The sequence below is a fragment of the Physcomitrium patens genome, chromosome 6 (genome assembly GCF_059467195.1).
Source record: "Physcomitrium patens ecotype Gransden chromosome 6, ASM5946719v1, whole genome shotgun sequence".
Classification (NCBI taxonomy): domain Eukaryota; kingdom Viridiplantae; phylum Streptophyta; class Bryopsida; order Funariales; family Funariaceae; genus Physcomitrium; species Physcomitrium patens.
The window spans coordinates 3,301,273-3,324,839 of NC_143415.1; the positions used below are offsets into that span (position 1 = coordinate 3,301,273).

Genomic DNA, 23,567 nt, shown 5'->3' on the forward strand with positions numbered 1-23,567 from the left:
AAGAGTTTAAACAAGAATAGAACAGTGCAGGAGTGCCATAACTATACATAATTAAAAAGTTGGTTGCTCGGTATAAGGATTAATCAACACAGCAATTAAGTTTAAAATTCAACCAAGGAAGAACATAAATGCCCACACGGCAATTGTGATTCTAAACCTCCGACACACGAACTGCCCGCTCATCCGGATCAACGAAACCAGCTAATCCAATTACCTTAGCGATCTAGTCACGGCAGTCTCAAACGCAGCGCCAAGAGCTCCAAGATACAAATTTAGGTTTGCGGTGATTACGAAACCTCTAAACCACTGAGAAAATTCGATCGTGCAACACACCTCTACAACACCGCTGCCTCTTCACTCTTTGCAGCCTTGGTGGCCTCCGCATACTCCTGAAGCACGAACGCCTTCAAGGACTCCAGATCGCGCGCACCTTGATACTTCTTCACCTCCTCGCCGTTGTAAAAAATCTTCAGGCTAGGGTATGATCGGATATCCGCCTTAGTGCAAGTCGCCTTGCTCGTGGTACAATCCACAGATGCCACTTCGATCCCGGATTCGTCCGCAAGGGCCGTGCCAAGCTTCTCCCATGTGGGAGCCAAAGTCCTGCAATGGCCACACCAGGGAGCGAAGAACTTGATGAACCACAAGGTATCCTGCTCCTTCAGTTTGTCCGCGTACGTGGCATCGGTGAGGGAGACCACGTCCGCCGTCACGGCCATGACGGTAGCGCTTAGAAGCAAGAGAACAAGAACCCTTGAGGAGCCCATCTCGCGTATCAAAATAAAACCTGTCAAAAACACTAGCGCCAAGGATGAGGTGAACCTTGCTTCTGGCACGTCGATTGTTCACTTCAACTCTTACAGATCTGGAAACAGAATCAAAAACAAAGAAAGAGTTCCTGCTTACCTTGCTCTAGAAAATCTTTGCTATGTTTGAAAAGGAGTATGCAGTGGCTTCGACGATGAATAGGGGGGCTGTGAAGTGGACTCAGATTCTCCAACTCACACTAGAAGAATCCGAACCACGACGATAGGGACGCGATCGCATGTAGCCGCCGACCTAGACAAACACTCCATACGAACGCTTGAAGCCTGCGGTTAAACATGAGGGCCTTAGACCGCGCCTCTGATGGGGGCAACGTGGGGTCCCCATAACCGTTTAAATTGCCAGTAAGTTGGTGTGGGCAGAAGTTAACACTGTAACAACCTGCATCGAGGCTTAACGTTTAGTGTGAGTTTTGTCATGCATTAAAGCCCATAAAAGACAGTAGATTATTCTTTAAGACTGTATAATGAACACACATTTGACAATATTCTCACATTTAAAAGTTTGTTATGAGAATCCACACTTTTGCTAATGAGTTATAGCTTTTTGGTTCTTCAGATTGGCTCAACAAATCAAGTTCAAAATATTCCTTTAAACTACTGCGTTCCAAATCTTATTTGAGGAACATAATATTGATGAAATTTTCAAGAAATACCAGTTTCTTTGGTAATGTAAAAAAAATATAGCATTTCATTATCTTGTATATGTATGTATATATATATATATATATACATTCACAAATCATGAATTAGGGATTCTAATTTAAGTATAGATGCAAATTTTGATTTAATATTTATTTTTTAAAAAAATTGGGATAAAATCTTACGTTTTCGGGTATGAGTTTTAAACATAATGGTTCAAGTAAAATAAGAAGTTCAAGAAAAAAAAAAAAAAAAAAATCTCATGTTTATAGATATTGTTAAATATCATATCACAATTTCTGCACTAGAAATCTGTAAGCACATAAAAAGAATTACTATAAGCTTGTCAAATATATATATATACACACACACACACATTCTTATCATTGGTGTTTTAAAGGATTTTTTTTTTTTTTTTTTTTTTTTTTTTTGTCCAGGGTTTGAAGGTTGTTTTCATTATATTTTTTTCATCCTGCAAAAGGTTTTGCATTTGAAAACTAGAAATGCATATTCCTAGTTTGTAGCTTGCGAGAGGTGTTCGATGTTTAGCCCTAGGCTGAATCTATGAAGGGCGAATTTTGTACTGCATCCATACACCGTAGATTGTGTTGATGAAGTATAGGTGTGAAATATTTGTTCACACACAAAAAGATCAAAGTGTAAGGATGGGGAATGAGTACTTTTTTCATGATGCTACAGAAGTCGTTTATAGAAAGATCGTGCATCGATCCGTAAAGGAGTTTAACTAGAGTGCCGTCATCGCAAGAGTGTGTGCTTGTTTGAACAATTGAAACTTAAGGCGTGTTTGTGGATGGCTTCGTAGTGTCGGATCTCGATCTGCTCTGCAACACTTGTAGGTCCCCGACGCTACCTTCCAAGTGCCGCATCGCATTATTTGTGCTTCTCTAATTCCGTGGCTATTGTTTGCTGCAGATTTGTCGGCCTCGGTATGGTTCTGTAAATTTGCGTCTAAGATTTCTTAGATTGTCAGGTGATCGTCTGGTGGCCTTCCATTCAGGATTTCGGGTCAGGATTTGGCCGCTTCTGGCTTGTCGTTTTCACAGCTAGTTGTAGTGCGTTGCTCTATCCTTTCCTTGCCAAGTTGAGGTCAGTAGCGGGCTACGGCAACAAGTCTTAATGCTGCGCTGTAATAGCGTGGAAGTGCTTGTCGGTGTACGACCTGTGCTATCGTATGTGCTTGGTCAATGGCGACTAGGTTAACCCGGAACAAGAGTAATGACGCTAGAAATTGATGCAATTCTTTCACGGTAGTTTTTTCAAAAATATAAAACTTTAAAAAAATCTCACAACTAACAGCGTACTTAATAATCTAATTTTAGCCCAAAATGTTTTTTTAGATTTTTTTAAAATAACATATTAAATATTAATTTTATTTCAACTACTTCTAATTATTAGGTGATGTACATATTTGTAACAACTATTTTGTTATTAGGTCCAAATTGCTATTTTTGCTATATATTATTTAACTGTAATTCTTTAAAATACTTATAACTTGATACCTTTTTTTTTATATATGTTGAGCATGTATAATATACACTTCTCATTAATTAAAAAAATAAAATTAGTTACTGCATCCAAATGTACTTATAATTATAAAAATATAAATCTTAAATTTTTTAAAAACTTAATAAATATTTATAATTTTAAGTAACATATTTTACAAACTTAAAATTATGATATTTATTCTAAATTTATTTTTCATATATAAAGATAAAATATCAAATTGTATTATATTTAATAATTATAAATAAATAAATTAGATATGATTTTATTTAATTTGATATAATATATATAAAATATAAGTACATGTAAGTTACTATTTAATAGATCTAAAGTCTAAATTTTAATAATTTGGACACAGGTAAGTCTAAAAGCTAGTAAGTCAAAAAATTCTATCTAAACTTATCTTTTGATTAAAAGAAAGCTTGATTATTACCTTATATCGTCATTAGATTGTTTTGCCTCTTGTTGGTTACTGATGTGTAAGTATTAATCTTCAAATAGTTTATTTGCTAAATTTTATATTAAAAAAAATCCTTACCAACTATTAGTTTGAGCCAAATTCCATATACCTCAACATCAAAAGAAAGACCATAAAGATTGAACTTAGATAAAACAATAGAAGTACTAGAGTATTGATTTAGAAAATAATGTATAATTATAATTAATTTGAATGAGAATTTATAATAAATAATAACAACAATGAACATGGCCCTTCATACTACCAACTATTAATATTCCAGGTGACTTATACTATAGTCTTTAATTGCTAATAACTAATTATCTTTTTGTAAGCAACAACTTATTCATCTCACATAATTTGTTCAAATCTAAACTTTTGGACATTTGATTCTTATATGAATTAAATATTTCTAATGTGTCTTCTATTATTTGGGCTCTATTGATATTGTTCTTATGTAACTTGAATATATCCTAGCTATCATTTATTCTCTAAATCTTGTTACTTTAAGTTTCCTAGAAGGGTTGATTCTTCCAAACTAACATTTATAAACTAGACTAGCTAATTATTATTTATACTAAAGTTTAAAAAATAATAAGTTTTATTTATTATATATTTTAATATTATTTTAACTCATGTGAAATTTTACATTAAAAAAATATATGTACAAGGATTTTGTAATATATAAATATCGTAATATTGATGTTGTTTAAATTTTTAAATTTTTATTTTGATATTATAAATTTTTAATTCATAATCAATTTCTAAAAATTATTTATCTATTATTTTATTTTATAATAATTTAAAAAATTGCAAAATATATTTTTAAAACATCTTTAGGAATGATATTGAATGTAAAGATAGTAGCATTAATAGTGCTAATAGCAAAGATGTACATAGTGTTTATTATAAAATTTGAAAATTCTTCTATCAATTAGATAATGGCATTAAGTCATTTAATTTTACATGATCCATCTTAAAAAATAATAAAAAATAAAAAATAAAATACAAACACTTTTTTCTATATTTACATTAAAAAAAGATCCTTCTATTAATAAAATCTGATGTATCTACTCTTTTACAAAGTATGCCAAGTAATAATACAATTTGAGATATCAACAAAGGGTTGTAAATAAAAAAATTACTTATTTTGAGTAGAAAATCATCTAACAGATTTTATTCCCTAAAAGATAATTGCAAGCAAACTAATATAAAACTAAATAATAAAAAAAAATATGTTATTTACATTTATGATTTTAAATAAAGAGAATAATAAATTGTGCTGATTGGAAAAAATTAATTTAAATTGATTATGCCTACTTTTCATAAATTTTAAATTTTGAAAGCATCACAAATAATATAGTAGACTGGTGCCTTGTAGTTTACATCTTCATGGCATTATATTAGCTATTATTGCATACAAAGGATATGGTAATAATAAAAAAAAACTTCTAAACAAAAAATAGTTATCCTTTCGGATATAGGTTGAATATTGTAGTTAAGAAAAAACAATGTCTTTAGTTGATTTACTATATTCCAGATCTTGGTGCAAATATATATATCAATGGATACTTCTTACATCCAGTATAAATCCAAAAACTTGTGAAATTATTTTGAGTTTTAACATTAATTAAATTAGTTTTTTAATATTAAAAATTAATACAAAGAAAAATTAAGTAATGTAGAGTAGTATGTAATAAATTATATATTCTATATTACTTGTTTTTAAAGAATATCAATTTTTAAAACTAAAATTTTAATATTACAAAATATTATTTTATGAAATACAATGTGTTTTTTTCTTTGGAGATACTTTATGTTAAAGGCTTCTATCACATTATAACTAAGCATAATTTTTTTTATAAATAATTATAAAAAAATATTTATAAAATGATGCTTGAATTTTTTTTTCTTATTATAAAAATAACTATAAATCAATTCAATTAGCAATCAATTTGTCAATACTTTATAAGGTTTTTTAAATATGTTTAAGATTATATGATTTTTTTATGTAAAATATGTATTATTAAATTATGTTTTAAAATATTTATTATTATTTTAGAACAAAATTTAATTAAAACCATTAATCATTAAAAATAGCATATTTTGTTGCTATAAAATCTTAGATACGTGTGTGTATATGTACATAAATATACATATACATATATATACAAACTCATATACACATGATTTTATTCATTTATTTACACAAAAATTTACATTTTTTATAGACAAATTAGTTGCATTAATAGAAATCAAAGAAAATATTGGGCCAATCAGCTTTAAAGATAATTGGTTTGTTCTTTGTTGTTGGAAAAAATTATTTTAAAATTATTTTCACATACCATTAAATGATATATATATATATATATTTATTTTAACTAAAAATTATCAAACTGGTAATAACCTATATAATAGTTAGATCCTTTTAGTTCATTGTTTAACCATTGATTTACATGGGTTTCTCCAAACACCTGTGAGTATATCATTCTCCTAATGCAAGTGAGGATTATTTTCAAACAAAAAAATTTTACCTAGACACATGTTCACACATAGACATGCCTCATGTAATAGACATGGAACTATGCAAGACAGTTTTGTGCCAAATATGTAACTCAGATTGAGGACAATGAGGGTATATATATATATATATATATATATGTGTGTAAGGGAATGTTAAAGAAACCTAGGTTTTTATTTAATTGACCTACCCATCATGAAGAATATGAGGGTATACATATAGAAATGTTAAAGAGACCTAGGTTTTTATAAAATTGACCTACCCATCATGAAGAATATGGTAATCATGATGAATGTGGTTAATCTTCATTGGTCTATTTAATATTCCTATGTATATATATGTGTAGAAGTTTCGAAACAGAAGAAATGAGCATAGAGTTTCCGAGTAGCTTTCAGAGCAATTCCCTTTGGAGCATCCCAGACCAGCCAGTGTGTACGGCTTCCTTTCAGAACATTAATTTCTGACTCAGTGCTCGAACCCTCCCTATCTGCTTCCATTATCCCACGTTTGTCAGAGCCCCAAACGTGTTCAATTCCTCACGTGTTTTTGGTAAAAACATTCTCCAACGTGAATCATGCGCTTCTCCCGACTATCATCATTTGCATTCCAGCACAACACCACCAGAATCTTGATCTTCATCCATTTTCGCCACCTGGTCCAATCCGTGAAAGGCAACAATGATGCCCGTCCTCACTACATCCAGAATCTCACATCGTGGCACAATTCAAACTCGCAGAATCTGTCCATCCTGTAACTATCATCCATCCAACGCTTGATGCTGAAGTGGACATTTTAGGGGTTTGGACTAAACATAGTGAAGATATTATACTCGTGGGTAAAACACGTGTTAGAAGTTTTCCTGTCGGTGCGGATCAGTTATCGAGGATCTTGGACGATCAGGAGCACTTTGGTCGGAAGGGCAATTGTCGTTACGAATCTTCGATTTGCGTTGATTTACTGGTCCATTCCAGGGAGCTGTTCACATGGTTAAGATGGTCGGATATTTGATCTCATCGGAGAGGATCTTGTAGTGTGATAGCGTTGCTAATTACCCGCCCTTCCAACTTTAAACTAATTTATCGACATTTGCTCTGGGTACAGTTTTTGCTCTCACATGTTGCTTTGCTTAAGACACGGATTTCTATAGGTTGTCCAACCATCGGTAATGAGGTCGGTGCTTCCCAGTCTACCTGAGGAAGGCGGCACCGATTATAGAATGTGCGCTGCACTGAAACTGGTGGGTGGGCCCATGCACATTCTTAGACCTAACTCTGTGATTTCCGGGGGAGGCTGTAGAGTTTTTGTTTGATTGTGGCTTTCCTACTGAGGGTATCATGAAATCGGTAGCGATCTTCGCGACCCACGCTGGGCAATTGCCCGGGAATTTGAAACGTGCGTGAATAGGGAAGATGGCGGGGTAGGGGCATCGAGTAGCAGCTTGTAGCTATGGGTGATTCGCGAGCTCAATAATTTTGTGATTTGCGGTGGTGGCTTGTGAGGACGACTGCACACACTCTGAATGGGACTTGGAGTGTGTATGGAGTGCTCACGGACAGTGTAACCCTTGCGGTTCGGAGAGGATTCTATTTTTATGTATTTTGAGATTGTAGTTTATTACTTTCGTGGGTTGAGAGCGGTGGTGCTTTGGTGTTGTGTATTGTGGTCTATCCACAGGGGTAGGCAGGTTGTGCTGGCATTGGCAGTGATGATCTGTGGGATATGATGTTGACGTATTCTTTGATGTTTTGTGTTTGGATTAGGACTTCGAGTGTATTTTGAGTGTGCTCCTTTATATGAGTGATTGTGGTGTTGAGATGTTTCATTGTCACGTTCTTGGGTTGTTGGGTTATGGGTAGAATAGCAGCAGACATGCGGTCCGTCTTTGAGTCGCGGTTCGAATTGAAGGTGGAAAAGGGTGGATAAGTATAGGAATTTTTAATTCAGTGGTTAGGTTGAAATTTATGCGTTTGGCGTTTTCGAAAACGGCCGCTGGAGAGTAACGGATGTGCTGCAATTTGTGTCAGATTTCATCCTTTTCTTAGCGTGAAGGGGAATGGTCAGTGGTTGAAGCTACCCTTGCGGAATCGATGTATTTATCTGGGGTTCGGGTGCGCTCTCAGTTCCTCTTAACGCACACTGAACGTATTTTCTGAATTCGTATTTTTGCTTTGTTCTTACGACGTGTTTGTGTAGCTCCTGTAGTTACCAGCTCACTTCGATTTTCGTTTCGTAGCAGAACATATATATACACCTATACATTATCCTTCCTATTTTGTACAAGTTTATTATGTCTAATAATTTATATTACTGTTTTTATGCTTCCAAATGTTGCATGAGTTGACGATAAATGAAGTGTAGAAAAACCATAGTAATGGAGGTATTTTTCAGATTGTAGTTAGAGCTTGTGACAGTACTGATTGATTAGACTGTTCAATTGATTAGGCAGAATCGTGTGGTTTAACTTCAACTGGACAGTCAATCTGTATTTCAGGTCCTTTACATCATAATCCACGGTGAGCGCTTCCTGTTGAATTAGACATTGCTCTTGCATGCATATTGTACCCAACTGTGGCTTTGTAGGTCTTATCAATGCTGAAATGATTTGATGCTATCTTTCGCTTGAATAATTACGATCCATGTGGTTATCTGTTCGGTTTACTGTATATTGTATATTAGTCGTCTTTCATGTAAGTCTATTTCAAAAAACATTTTAGGTTGACGATTGTGACATTTTAGGCTTTCAGTAGATTCTTCATTCTTGAAGGTACACATGTCGTTGTGTAAGGAACCAAGAGCAGCTTGAGTAAGTTGTGGTTCGAAAGTGGATTTATGATGTCGGGCGTTTATTTTAAGTGACAAATAGGATGTACTTAATCAGAATATTAACGTAACCTGGTTCCTAGGTTGGTGATTTTGTTTGTTGCACAAGATGGACACGGATCTGTATTAACATGTATTTCTAGTTATAACTAGCTTACTTTGTATTAATAGATTTGGGGAGCCTTTTGTAAGGATCATGTAAATGAGGATTATCTTTCCTTTTTTCTTTTTTTTACTCAGGTATCACTGCTTCATTTTGTTTTACAACCTCATCGTTGAAGAGTATTTATGATCATAGATTTGTAGTAGCAAACAGTGGGAGTTGCGGCTGTAGGAAACCGCAGATTGTTTCGGTTAATCACTCAAATACTTTGTTATCTGAAACAGCCTTTGGCCACCCACCGGCGTATCTCTGAAGAATTTTAACCAACGTTGAGTTGAGGGGTTGGAATAGGCACATGGGAAAGTTGCATACATGCTTCATCTGGTAAAGCAGTGACGACATTCTCTGTTTCCATGTTCTCTCTTCTGTCTGTTACGTTTTTAAAAAAGTTCGGTCCTTCGTCGTTCGTCTCAAGGATTGTATGTGTCTCGGAGCATCTCATTCTGTTATTTGATTGTTCCACTGTAGGTTTAGACCTTCATCCTTGTCCAGGTATGCATGTTTTGGTATCTCCAGACTTCCACCTGCTTTCAGAGTATATGTCCTCATGTAGTCTTAAGTTGATTGATGGGTTTTCCATCCAATCATGTGTCATTTCAATGTACCCTAACTTGGTGTGGTATTGTTGACAAATTCATGTTTGGATGAGCATCTGCGGGCAGTTTAATATGATTTTATTTTAGTTAATTAATTAATTATATGTGGAGCTCTTTGGATTTGAGCAACATGGTGAATGATGGAATTCGTCATGTTTGGCAGCCTCTGGAGCTTGAATATATTAACAATAACTGATTATTATAATTGCGAAATTTCTGATCAATTTGATAGATTGTAATTATCTAGCTCCAATGAAGTGTTATCGGTTTTCCTAAAGAAGGGTTTACCACGAGTTTTCAAAAGATGAATGAGGAACGTCACTGCTATGATAGGAATCGTGTAAATAAAAGTGATTGTAGAATAGTCTTCTTGAAACGCGATACTAACTTCTCTCTTCTAGTAGGTTGAACTTTGTAATGATTTCTTTGACTGGGCAGTGCTATTGCAGGTGAAATTTCATTCAATTTGGGATTTCATTACCATGGCTAGGTTGGGGCTGCATGGTAACATGTTTCGCTTGAATACAGCGTTATTTTGATGGGAAAGCCACAATATATGAATTATACTTACATTTGCTTTTCCTTCTATGAAGAAAATTAAATTACGGTTGCACACATGATTATCTTTGCTGTAAAGATGTTACCATTGCAACCACAGTCTATCTAAGGTATTAGCTCTCTTGGATGAAAGTTGTACGAATTTTTGTCTGGCTTGTATCTTCGTTTAATCTTATCAAGATCCTAGTATGTTCTTGTTGTTCTCACAATCAAGAGGTAACTCCAACTCGGGTTTTTGTAATCTTAGTATTACCTATATTCTGTAATTGTTGTGTTCATGTATCCCTGAATTATAGACGGTTACCTCGTTCAAATGAATTTCACTTCATTCTAAGGATTGGAATTGTTGTCGTGAAAATGTTTAATAGTGTATACGCTGATGCTTTATATTTCTAGCATTGTTCACGGATTTCTTCTTGCATGCTACTAGTTGGTTTGCATGGACTGCGCCAGTAAGTATTAACAACACTTGAGTCTCTCATCTTGGTTTATGCGAACAGATTATGATGCTAAGATGGTATTGTTGGCAAGAATACTGAATTTTATAGCACAAGCAGTTAAATTGACTCATGCAAGAGATCAAAACTAGCTATGCTGTATGAGTCTAGTGTCAATCATGTATGAAGGAGAGCTGCATTGGATGTTTTTCATTTTTTATGTTTCAGCAAATAATTATGAATTTTGCAGTTTTAAAGTTTTGGAGAAACTTTGCATCAGTAGGATCTTATCAATATTTTCAGCACTGATTTGAGCCGTTGCAGCTTTTCGAGATAATCTCTGAATCTTATAATGTTATGAATGGAACTTTATTTTACTGCGTAAATGCAATGACCTTGAGTGAACATTTGTTCACGAACTGCAGAGATGTGCAGAATTAAGCTTGGTTGATTAGTGCTTAACATACTGTAGGAAGTTTTGTAACAGCTGATGCTATTGCTGTTTTCTGATGCCATTTTCCAAATCTTTTTCTAATTTCAACTGGTGAATGCAGCTGACTCTTTGAAGTCCTTCATCTACGCACCCTCTGAAAACCTGAACATTTTTACTGCAGAGGAGTTTTATTTTGGTTCGTTGTGCAGCCCATTCAGGTAAGAAGCATTCACCAAATAAATAAATTACCGCTTCGTATCTTTCTTCAGATGTGTATCAACGTTTGTCGTTGTAACCTTAAGCGCTTTGCAACGATTAAGTTGAAACCATGAGTGCTGTAAAAACGACTGTCAACCAACTATTTGCATTTTTCGGTGCTATCGACGTCTGTTGATTTTGTAGGTTTACTGCGACTATGCACTTCCATTTCTAGATCTCCGTACGCTGGATTTGGGACTTTCTTCAAATTTTGGTGACGAAGAAAACTAACAGGTAAACTATCAAACAAACAGTTGAACAGAAAAATAATAGTTACGCAAAATAAATATTATCAGAGAAAGAAAATGAGAAAAAGAGAATGAGAATCTCGCCGAAAGGGAAGTCTAAATTCATCGGCATCTGCGAGTTGCATTCAGGTCTGCAGGCATCTTTGCATTCCTGTTTTCTTCTCAGTCGCTCGTACGTACTGCGACCTAGTGCCTCTAACAGAACATTTATTCCAACCACAAGCACAACACTTTGTATTGCAAGACAAGTTGGTTTACCTTGAATTTGCACCAAGGCTGAACGAAGATTTTCACTTTATCAGAAACAATGAACGCGTTGGTTCTCAAGAATACTACATTGAACGTTTCTATTTATAGACCTTCCAGTGGAGTTTTGAACATTTGAAAGTCAATTAGTTATCATTCATGCGAGAAACTTCAGCATCTCTTGGATAAACTGCGAAGTAATGTGGAGAGGCGGTGAGCTGGGTACGCGTAGATTTGTAGTGGGAACTTTCTGGAAATTTTTGGGGCATGGCTGAATCACCATTGGAGACTGGGGACAGGTGTTGGGGCGTTATTTAGTGCAATGTGTTCTTTGAAACTTTCTTTCCAGGTTCATTGGTGCCAGCACGACCGTTCCCAAGAGCACATGTGTTCAATGTGCCGAACGGTGCGCCTGGACTCTTTTTGCGAATTGAAATATTCAAAATCATTTACACATGTGCACTTTGATGCAAGTAGCAGGTCCCCACACGTTTCTAAATCAATATTCTCCACATTCATCGAGGGTTTTTGTCGTATTCCCGCTCTCTGCTCATTGTATGCTAGAAACTGTCCAAGTATGGAGGGCGCGATCCTAGTTGTAAAGTGTCAAACAGGTTGACTTGCGCGTTACCGCAAATTTTGTTTTTTAAATAGACCCTGTGAGTGGAATACTAGAATAACCAGGACTTGTCAGAAACCACATGGCCCAGATTGAGGAGAGGTAAGGTTAGAACGTCGAACCTGCCTGGTGCGCGTCTCGACACAACGATGCATCTTTTTCTCTCTCCCTCCATCTTTTGATTTTTTCCGACAAATCACGTAGTAGGGCCACTGCGGCAACTTTGGCCATGATCATATAACTAAGCACTTGAAGTGGGGTTATTTTAAGGTTTTTCTAATTCCTTTTTGGAAAAGCTCTATCCTCACTTAATTGAATGGACCATGAGAGGACTCACTAGTTAAGACTTCGCTGTAATTTTAGACTCCAGACGTAGATAATAGTAGTCTTCTTAGTGCATATTCACTCTTAGTACGTGGGGTGAAATTGGTAAGATCACTGTAGCAACTCACAAGCCTCAATTGCCGTTTGAGTATATAAATCCATCAGGAACGCTTGATTTGTGAAAACTTTTCTATTACTCACTTGGCCATCGGGCTGTGTAAGTGTCGGTGACGTGGAGAGGTGCCACAGATGATCTGAAAAGGTAAATGTGGGATTGCTGTTCTTGCCAATGAACTCCACATTGGACATGACACACGCAAACGAGTTAACTTCGACTAGTCTGTAATGGTTTTGACCTCAGAACTGGGAAGTTGTGCAACTTTCAGCTGGACATAGACATGAAGGTATGAATTATACACGTGGCGTAAAATGCGGTTGAATTATGCAGGACCAATCTGATTATCTTCTCATGCGTAGGCTACCCATTCATTTGCTGAGGGACATATAGACCATGTTGAAATCAATTATAATACTGAATCAGCTTTTACTAGCCTTAGATTGACAAGTGATTCGATGACCCCACGGGTGTGTGCCAGAGCATGCGTTCTTTGTGACCCCTCTGTAGGACCAGATCCTTGTGGAGTCCAAAGCAAGATTTTGGACTCTAGTCTCCCAATTTTGATTTACATGCTTTCCTGTTCATACTTCTCCTTGATTATGTTACCGGTTTGTGAGAATATTCTAATCCGACGTCCACGTCAGCCCCTACATAGCTGGAAACTGGGTTGCTTTTTGGAATTACGCTTGGGGAAGAAGCTTAGTCTCGAGATTGCACCAATGGCCACTGGGGCCTGTTACTCAAAGGTAGGCTTACCATACTTTTTACACAATCATAAGGCATATGCTCATCGTCTTTCATCCACAAGCATCTTCAAACAGCGCCGCTGTTCACTAAGCTACAGTCCTTAGAGTAGAGTAAGTTCACATATATGTAAATATATGTATATACACTTCTTGTTTTGTTTTGTTTTGTTACGTTTTACATGGTGGTATTCTATTTTTATTGAAATACAAGGGAATAATCCTTTACTGGTTAAGGAAGTGAATTACATATGCAGACCTCTAAGTGGTCTATATTCAGATGGAACTAAGCTTACATTTGAAGGTGGAATGTAGTTCCATCTCAAGTAGGGTTTGGTATCTCTTAGTCCCAACTTAACATTTTTAATCCATGTTTTTTCAAACTTTTTGCGAAGTTCGGTTTTCCTTTCAGGTCTTGGAGCTTTCTTCCAGCTTGATTAACCTATGCCACAGCACAAATGTGGCTTTATTTTCTGGCCAAGATGCTTGCTTGAAGATTACGGCATTTGTTTTCTACCATATGGTCCAAAAGCAAATTCCTACTGTGAGAAGCCACAAAGTTTTAATATCTTTGAGGTTTAGAGCAGTATCAAAGATTGCTTAATCTGATGTCAGAGCTAATCGTTCTGGTTATTTCTGAAGTAAGCTTTTCTCTATTGCAGAGTCGGATTTGCTTCGAAGACGAGTGGTCCCGATCTGATCTGGCGCATATTGCTGGCTTGTATTTTCTGAGAAGAAGAGCTCTCTTTACCCACAAGCCTGCCTCTGACTTGTAGTTCAAAAGAACCGTGAAATTGATTATTTATTTACTTATTGGGTTTATTGTCTCGTTTTGTTTTCTTCATTTCCCATTTGATTCTTAGAAGCGTAAATTAGAATTGAGCCGAAGCTTTGTTGTGTTTCGAACTGACCGGGTTTTCAGTACTTTTTGTTTTTTGTTATTTACCCTGAATTACATGTACCACTGTAGAAACTCAAGTTACTCGTTTGTGAATATGATTCGATTATATTAATGATGACCACGTGTGTTTGACACGCTTCGTATGAGGAGAATTATTCCAACAAAGCATAAGTAGAACGAGAATTCCAGTTACCTCCTAACCAAATATATTGAGTTTATAATAACTTTTCTAATTGCAGCCGAGCTGTTTAGATCACCTTCTCCACTCTTATCATCTCTTTCCTTTTCCTTCTTCCCTGTGGATGGTGGCTGCAGCCTATTCGAGCATGGGCACCATATATTGGAGGCACCAATAGTTTATCGGCAGCTGCCTCATTGGTTGTGAGTAAAGTTCCTCATCGAATAGTTTCTATTTGCAGAAGGGCCAGCTTTCATCTTTTTCCTCCTTAAACCAAGTTAAAACATGCTCCATCTGCCGAATTCTCGGTGTACACATCGGCTGATTGCCGGACAGCAGGACAAGTCTGAGATTATTCTGTGGAATAGAACATGTGTGTAAGCCTCTCTAGGTCTATTTTATCCCTTTTATATTGCTACCCATGACCTGCTCAAACTTGTGCAAATTACCCCCCCCCCCATCAACATATTTATCCAGGTTCGTGCCCCAAGTCAATGAATGAGAAGATAAGCATGTTTTAGATTACAATATTATATTTTGAACATAAAATTATTTCTAAATTTATTAAAGCTGAATTAAGTGTAAACCAATTTTTATAGTGATGGTTTTATCTAATTAATTGATGATGATTATCCTTCTTTTTTTCATGATTCTCTTGTACTTTTGAGTTTTATGATGTTTCAAGCATGCCGCAGTATTTTAGTAAAACAAAATGTCTTCTTGATCTCAATATAAACTTTTAAAATATAGGCTCTTAAATGTTTTGGATTCATTTTATAGTTCAGAATCCAAAACCTTTAAGAGCCTATATTTTAAAAGTCTAAGGTTTATTTTATTAATTAATTAAGTGTTATACTCTGATAGAATATTTGATAAATTTTAATTTAATGCCTGTGTTAATAATATGTAGATTGATAAGACCAAAATCCTTACATGTGTACAAGTCAAAATAATCAATAAAATATACTCAGGAGCAAAATAAAAAGTACATACCAATAATGAGGCTAAGATTAAGTATTGCACAGAAGAAATGTAATGCTTTTACCAATATTAATAAATAAAGAAAACTCATATCAAATCATACATAGAAATGAAATTTAATTTCAAAGTGGTGTTCTAACCAGAAGCAAATACAAGCACCCAATACTTGTTAAACCCATGATATCAATACATGCTCAATGCAAGGATTCAAACCCATCAATGATCTTGGTCAACTCAAGGCTGTAAAATAGCTCTTGGTCTAATCTTTTGAGATAGCACCAATCTGTTGTAAACATGAGTAACACATGAAAATATCCACACAGTGAAACATGGTGGGATATCACTCTTAGATTTATTATAGAAAATAGGTCATCCAGAGAAAGACCCAAAATGGCAGGCAGGGAACTAGCTCGGGATCACCATGGGAATAAATCCTTGTGGTTTAAGCTTTATGTCAGTTTCTGCCAAAACAGGTGATCTGAGTGCCCTTTATGTAGGGCAGCAAAGGCTACATGGTAGTATGATGCCCAGAATGGAAATTTAGCTGCAGTGGAATATGGAGTTGGCTATTACTTGACATGTGCTGTTAACATGACAACATGCCACATGAAAGATCTGGATGAATATTGAGAGTGTGCAGTTATTTTTGGTACAATCCAGTCACTAGAAGTTTCTGTTGTGTGTGATGCATTGCAATGAATACATGGGAAATGCCAAAGAAGCATGAATAGAGCTGCAGAAAATCACACATTAAAACCATGGATGTCTTAATCTCTTTATATATATATATATATATATATATATATATGCTAAAAAACAAGTTAATTGATCAACTTTAGTTTCTACAAGTTTAAAAACAAGTGTTTGTGCTTGGGTTTTAATTTTCACCTAATGTCTTTTAACAAGGCCTTTTCCAAGCACACCTACTTGAACAAAGATTTGGTGTAATCAACCTGACCAAAGCTTGAAATTCCACATCCTGTATACCTATCCATTCTGTATAGGGTAGGAAATGTTAATCCATTTGAAATTGCTGTCCAATTACATGAGAATTAGAGTGCATGTGTGGAATGATAAAAAAAAAAGAAAAAAAGTGTCAAGGTTAGATATGTTCTTGATAGAGAGAGAAATTGGAACATGGACTTCTTCATTGACCTTCATGACTTCTAATTCATCATTCCCCCAAATATCCTCCAAGCATGCACTTCATGAGTTGAATCCAACATTCTTCATACAATCTAGAGAGCGTGTTTGCTCCCTCTCACATGTGCTTGCAATGTTGGTGACTTGCAAAAGTTGGAGGATCAGAATTCCTTTCCAGTTCTTGAGCTTGGGTGTCAGGCTGTGGTGCACCCTGAGAATATAGTACTTTAAAATTTTAAAGCTCTTTTGATTTCTCACAATACAACAACAGAACAAGTCAACCAAAGAATAGTTGTGCATTCAAAAAACATGTTTTTATCTATTATGCTGGTATAAATGTTTTTTTAAGTATAGTCAGTAAATAAATAAATACGACGTTTTGAAAGAAATATTTTTAACCATATATAATTTAAATTATCTGGAAATACATAATTAACTTAACAACTCAGAATATTTGCTTACAGAACCACATCACCTCTGATACTGTTACAGAAGCACAATTGTACAGCAAACACTCACAATTGGTGAATTTTTCTAGAAATCAACCCACTACTTGCATAATACTCTACATCAGCAAAAACAACACGTGAGAAATCGTGGAGAAGAATGACACATGCGAAACCCAGACAAAGACGAAACGGTGCAGGGGAGGGGGTGTGTGTGGACGATGTCCGATACCGCCACAACGGAGAGACAGAGAGTGGGCCCAGTGTGTCCACCAGGGTAGGGGAAGGGGGATCTGGTTGGGGCGGGCTTCATGTGACGACGACGGGTCAGTCAACGAGGAGGGTAGCAGTAGTTTCCTCTCTGTCTCACCCCCTTTTGGATCGGAGGAGGACGAGGGAGGCATGCAGGTGCAGGGGAGCAGGAGGGACCAGGGACGAGGGAGGCATGCAGGTGCAGGGGAGCAGGAGGGACCAGGGACGAGGGAGGGGGAGAGGGAGGTAGGAGGGGGGAGGGAATGGAATAGGCTAGATAGCTAGCTAGCTTGTCACGCCCGTCCAAAGGGGAAAACGTGCGCATTTCCAGACTAACTGCGAGACCCCTCAGCCGGCATCTCACCCCCTCTAAACTGCCATCTCGGGACTACCACAGGCCACACTTCCTCTCTCCCCTTGCCTTGCTCGCACACAGCTTGTTCGCGGCTGGCTGGCTGGCTGGTTGGCTTGCTCATAACCTTTTACCCCTGCGCCTCGGTGGTAGCAGCAGACGCGTGCGTGTGCTGGGTGAGTGTTCATTGCAGCGTCACCGTCAAGGGGTGGATCGCGAGAGTTCTGTGTGGTTGAGGTTGTTGGAGATCAGTGAGAGAGTGTGTGTGTGTGTGGGTTTTGCCGGTATCGCTACCGACGAGCCGGCATTCGAAGACGTGTGCAGGGAGCCCTGCATTCTGTCTGAGTTGACCAGTGCTGTTGTTTTTCGGTGAGGTAGAGTTTGAGCTCGTGGTTGTCGGTGGTGATGCGTGTTGTGTTTCTCGGCTGCTGTGAGTGTTGGAAGAGCGCACTGGAGCGTGCTCGACCCTTCGTGGAAACATACCAGTTGGGTACCTAATTTTAGCGGATGATCAGGAGCACGGGGTTGCAAGTGGGGAGTTAGTTGCACATTTTGTTCGTCATGCAATTATTCTAGACCTACTTGCAAAGGTTTCGGTTCTGACCGCTCCTTCTTGCGCTGGGATCCAATTTGGCTGACGCTCTCGGGATCGAGACAGCGATCAGAAACAACGAGACAGATTTATTTTCAACAGCACCAGTGCAAGGGCATGCAATTCATTTGGCTGAATTTGAAGCTCGTCGCAGTTTTGGATTGCCGATAGCGTCGACAGCACTGACGAATGCAAGGATTTCCTCCCGCATTTGTAGCTTGACTTGGGAACCTTTTTTTTTTTCTTGTTTTTAATTTAGACAATTATTCAATTTCCTCCTCCTCCTCCTCCTGATATTCTGTAGCATGGATACCCCCCACGAACACCCTTGAACGCAGTAGTTCGCAGTTCTCTATCCAGGCACTTGAACGAGACAGAAGAAAACGTGCATCATTCTTCTCTGCCAATGCGACGCTTATTCCTCTGAGGCATAGATTTTATTTTCCTTCACAAGGTCCTTAAAATTCCCATTAATACTCGTCGTTTTAGCAGCTAGAAATAGCATGCAGAAGTCAAGCTGGGGCACATTTTAATAGTGTGCAATTGGAGGGTGAATTTTAACATTAATCGGATCAGCTCGCGACCATTTGTACGCAGTCAAGATGAATTACTCTCAAGACGCAAGCGTTTCCGTGTCTGCTCATGAGCCAGCGCAGTATTTGCAGAAGCAACTCGAGAGCTTGTTGCAACACCTGGGATGGTCCTACATTGCTCTTTGGACTTTCAATCCTCAGACCAGGTTAATCGCATTCCCACTCCTTCACCTTCTACAATCAAAGCTTTGACATTCGCCATTAATCCCAGCTGTTGTCAAGAATCGAGTTATTTCTGGATTTTCAGACCGCAAATTTTTCATGTGGTTCGATGTCGCATCATCAGATTTGGGAACATCAGAGTGATTGCTGTCGATCGTGGATCTTCCAGGACTGAGATTCAACAGACGGAGGATTTTAGGATTCAACAAAGATTAGAACTGTAAAGAAATGCATGTGTCCTGGTACTCTGCATGGAGTTAGTAAACCTCAGGCCTGGCCTGACTTTGTGACTAGTATAAGAAGAGGAACAGCTTCTCTACAAACAACGCACAGTATTGTGGTTTCCAAGGCAGGCTAACTCAGAAGTGGGATCTGCGAATTTTGTGCGAACAGGAATCTGGGATGGAAAGGGGGTCACTTCAGAGTGAATTCGACAGCGGTGAACAGCCATGGTGACACAGAAGTTTGGAGTAAGGAGCTTTTTAATTCTACGTACAATTCCTCCACGTTCCCTCGTGGCCGTGGGTAAGCCTCCTCTCCTACCCAGTTCAGAGTCAAATTTAATGCTCTGCTGATTGTTCTGCTTGACAGAGTATGAAATCAGTAGCTCATCGATTATGGCTAAATTTTCATACCCTTCTCAACCAACATGGCCATTCTTTAGTATAACCCCGCAATTGATGGGGATGTAGGCTGATAACTTAGAATTCCACAACAAGAGAACTCTTTGTGATGTTCTTCAGAGTCATTGTAAATGAGCTTTCTAGGAGTGCAAACAAACCCTGTATGTTTGTATTATTAAAATGGTGATCCTATTACATGAACCATGTCTACTTAGTTGGGGTACCCATTGGGTGAGCATAAAGAAAAAATTCCGCAACTCTTTAATGGATGCAACCATGTTGTTGGTGGTTTGAGAATATTATTTGTGCTTGGCCTGTGTGACTCACAACTGCTTGTTTAAACATTTACAGGTCTGTTGGCAGGGCATTCGATGAAAGAAGGAATGTTTGGTTGACGAGACCGTCCGTAGTCCAGTCCGCTGGATCCAAGGAATTATCTCAGTTTTTAAGCCATGCGAGAATTGAGGTACACACACGAGCATATTCTGTCGCGGTGTTCTAACATTCATCACAGATTGTTTTGTTGGCGCTCTTTGCTATGTATGTATGAAACTGGTCCTCTCAAAACGAGGATTTCGTTATTCAACTTAAATTTCGTTTTTATAGTGATAGTTATGTGCAGAGAAACACCTGTATGATCATTCTGAGATTGTATTAGAGTTGCTAACGGGAGCCTCAACTATTTTGTGAACAGACCGCGATGTTCATTTACTGGACCGATGGTATACTAGAGATCGGTACTTGTGAACGTGTAAGCACCTACCGAATAATTATACACACACACACACACACATATATATATATATATATATATACACATACATACATACATATACATAGAAGATTCTGATGCATCCCCCATTTGCACTTTCTTTTGAATATCATGGATTTAGTCATGTTCATCATCTTGCCACCCTTGTATATATCGCTTTAAACTCATTGATTTGCATGACCGCAGGTGCATGAGGATCTCGGATTAATGACAAGTATACAGCAATTTTTCTCAAAAACAATACTGCCAAAACTTGGACAAGTATCTGCGCATCCTGCTGCCTCTCAAGGTCCTTCCAGTGCTCCACTATCTCCACATGCCGCAAGCTCCGCGATGCTATCCACTTTCCCATCGTTGGGTCCTGTGACGCATCAGTCGCATAATCCGATCCAGACATTCGAGCCGAACTCGCTCAATGAGCAGATCATTAGAAGGTACTATATTCAACTCCCCTTTTCCTTGAACATCAATGATGAAGTCCTTATTTTAAAAATACGCTTACCTTGAGTACATTTGACTTGCCTCAAGTTGTGACTTATCAACAAATCTATCAAATTGGAACAGAGACATGTTTTTGCCACAATCTGAAGTCGACGTCGAGAAACAACTTGTCAACGAACTGAATACACTCACAGATTCTACAAGATGGAGAGTACCATCCACCAGGCCAGAGACAGATAATATCCTACAAACGCCGTTACCTGCAAAAAATCAAGCGTTGAAGTACGTTAAAGGCTCATACAAATCCCACTCCGGCACCACTTCTTCCAGTGTGAGCAGCTTAGAAGATCACGGCTCTAAACCACAGGTTTCTGTTGACTCCCCTGCGCAGAACAGTCTTATCTTCATGGACCCGGCCAGCCAGCGCCACCGTTTGGGGCACCGCTCTGATTCACATGCAAGCGCATCTTCGAGAAGGTGATTCACCCACGAAATCTACATTTCTACACTAGTTAATTGGCTTCACAGATGTATAGTATCTGTAAAGAAGGATTGTTAAACACACTGTGGCCGCATCAGATTGACAATGTGAAACTTTTCGATAATCGTTACAGAGGAGCATCATCGCACAGTCGTGAGGTTCAGCTTCAGGACGCTAACACAATAACAGCTGCGTCCCAGCATGAGCTTCGAGTAGTAGACGACGATGTGATCAATTTCAATTTCGAGGAAGAGGCTCAATGGCAGAACCTTTACCATCCGCCTCTTGACACCACCAACCTGAACCAGATGAGCCAGCTGCCGTCTACCAGCTTTGAAGATGTTAATATGTTCAACGCTCCGACCGTTCGAAATGAGCCACAACTCCCCAGGCAGAGTACCACAAGCTCAATCTCAGCGCAATCACAAGGCGGACAGTTCAAGTCATGGCAGCATACGCGAATCCTGGCGCCGATGATACAAACGGACCGCACCAATCAGCAGCTTCTCCGTCGCTGTATTGACTTGATGAAAACTATTCCTAATTTACAGCAGGGGGCTGAAAGGGAACGATCACCTGTGATGAATAACACGGACTCGCAGGAACGGCGAGTGACCTCGAGCTCCAGTCCTGAGGCTGGTCTGCCGGACATTAGCATCGCGCCAGACCCATTTGACCAGGTAGACAATTGCTCACACATCTGCAGTTAACAAACGTTTTACTAACTGATTTATCCTCGATCAAGTATGATGACAGTATGTCAAGAGTTGGCTGGCCCAGGAATCTCAGATCATCGTTTCCGTGACGCAGGTTGCTCCATCGAGAGGAGGGCACCGGCCTGCTCGTGGCGGTTCAAGGATCGCAACCATGGGTCCTATCCATGCTGGCCACGATGAGGCAGCCATGAACCACATGATGGCAGAGAGACGCCGCAGAGTGAAACAAAAGGAAAATTTCTCCGCTTTGAGGAAATTGGTGCCCATCATTTCCAAGGTATGAATTCTCTTGCGTCCATGTCTCCTTGCTTGCCTGTGTCGTGAAATCCTGCCAGTTCGGAGAAGCATGCGTTCTGTTCTCTGATTTAATGGTGCGATCGGGGTTTTTCAACAACAGGCAGACAAAGCTTCCATACTTGGGGATGCCATTGTCTACCTCAAGGACTTGCAGAGACAAATTGAAGAATTGAAAGAAAGCACGGCTGAGACTGAGAGAAGGTATGAGGATTTGAAGATATCTTACCAAAGCTTGGAGCAACGCAACAAGGAGCTGGAATTACTTGCAGGGGGCGCCAACATGCGGCCGGCAAGGTTACATTCCATGCAATCCTTTTGAATCACATAATTCTTTAATCCGCTTGTACATCCTATTTCCACAGCAATATTGATTTTGCGTCTGGATATTGAATGACTCCAAATTAGTAAGTGGGTCGGTAAAGTAGCATTGGAAGTCCCGGGGATAACCTTTCCTTGAAGTCCGCCTTCGAGGAGTTTACCTGTAGAGACGGTTAGGACAAGAGAAGTTAAGTTTGCCAGAGTATGACATGAGAGAAAATAGATAGAATTTACCTTGAGAGTAATGTGTGCAGGTGGCAAATTTGCAATCAATTTTGTACAGACTTCAGGTCAACTAGTTACTTTTAATTTAGCCTGAAAGTTGAGATCCTCTCCCCATTCTGTGAAACTGTTTTTCTACATACTGTACTAGTAATGTATGAAGTTGCTGAACATTACTAATGTCATCGTCTTGTTTTTCTTGTTGTATTTTTATAATTCCAGCTTTTCTCTAGAGTTGGGGCTAAGTTGTCGGTACATGTGACTGAAGTTTTAGAATATGTCTGGTCTGCGCTTGAGACATATTCTAAAATAACATGGCACTGCAGCCTTGGTTTCGTGCAACAAAACTTGCTGGTCACTTAGTCTGGGTTGACTCTTTGCAAACTGTGTCGGTTTTGCAGCATTCCTTATCCTTAGCTTCTGCTGCCTTCAAAAAGGGAGGCTTTATGATACACAGGACTGTCCTGATGAACTACATATCTCCAGCACAAATATAATATTCTGAACACAACCAGACTGACCATATATGTACACTTAGGCTAATCTTGTTACATTCATCACCAGCA

General features: G+C 38.2%; 3 protein-coding genes across 53 annotated transcripts; 2 read left to right on the forward strand and 1 right to left on the reverse strand.

Annotated features, from left to right (window-relative positions):
• Positions 1-73: 73 nt before the first annotated feature.
• LOC112283463 (protein disulfide-isomerase 5-1) lies at positions 74-972 on the reverse strand. 2 transcript variants are annotated; one of them, XM_024522138.3, is made up of 2 exons: positions 907-972; positions 74-787 (listed from the first exon to the last, which is right to left on the reverse strand). In XM_024522138.3, exon 2 carries the CDS (start codon positions 765-767, stop codon positions 336-338), a length of 432 nt encoding a protein of 143 aa, XP_024377906.1. In that variant the 5' UTR covers positions 768-787; positions 907-972; the 3' UTR covers positions 74-335. The 2 variants fall into 2 exon arrangements, with proteins under 2 accessions (XP_024377906.1, XP_024377907.1); XM_024522139.3 differs by having other exon boundaries at positions 74-799.
• Positions 973-6,852: 5,880 nt separating this feature from the next.
• Positions 6,853-14,548, forward strand: LOC112283911 (uncharacterized). Of its 49 annotated transcripts, none has more exons than XM_090250949.1 (9): positions 7,070-7,205; positions 7,993-8,076; positions 8,415-8,481; positions 9,176-9,275; positions 11,097-11,193; positions 11,378-11,467; positions 11,611-13,534; positions 13,944-14,075; positions 14,194-14,548. In XM_090250949.1, the coding sequence occupies exons 7-9, from the start codon at positions 13,244-13,246 to the stop codon at positions 14,305-14,307; spliced, it is 537 nt and encodes a 178-aa protein (XP_090107075.1). In that variant the 5' UTR covers positions 7,070-7,205; positions 7,993-8,076; positions 8,415-8,481; positions 9,176-9,275; positions 11,097-11,193; positions 11,378-11,467; positions 11,611-13,243; the 3' UTR covers positions 14,308-14,548. The 49 variants fall into 49 exon arrangements, with proteins under 49 accessions (XP_073390785.1, XP_073390765.1, XP_073390771.1 ...); XM_090250950.1 differs by lacking the exon at positions 7,070-7,205 and adding an exon at positions 7,455-7,525 and having other exon boundaries at positions 11,784-13,534; XM_090250948.1 differs by having other exon boundaries at positions 7,063-7,205; positions 8,411-8,481; positions 11,378-13,534.
• Positions 14,549-18,752: 4,204 nt separating this feature from the next.
• LOC112283437 (basic helix-loop-helix protein A) lies at positions 18,753-23,113 on the forward strand. 2 transcript variants are annotated; one of them, XM_090250952.1, is made up of 10 exons: positions 18,753-19,115; positions 19,525-19,656; positions 20,106-20,220; positions 20,449-20,505; positions 20,713-20,960; positions 21,091-21,249; positions 21,364-21,444; positions 21,582-22,128; positions 22,259-22,441; positions 22,562-23,113. In XM_090250952.1, exons 1-10 carry the CDS (start codon positions 18,979-18,981, stop codon positions 22,778-22,780), a joined length of 1,878 nt encoding a protein of 625 aa, XP_090107078.1. In that variant the 5' UTR covers positions 18,753-18,978; the 3' UTR covers positions 22,781-23,113. The 2 variants fall into 2 exon arrangements, with proteins under 2 accessions (XP_090107078.1, XP_090107077.1); XM_090250951.1 differs by having other exon boundaries at positions 21,091-21,444.
• The last annotated feature ends 454 nt before the right edge of the window (positions 23,114-23,567 follow it).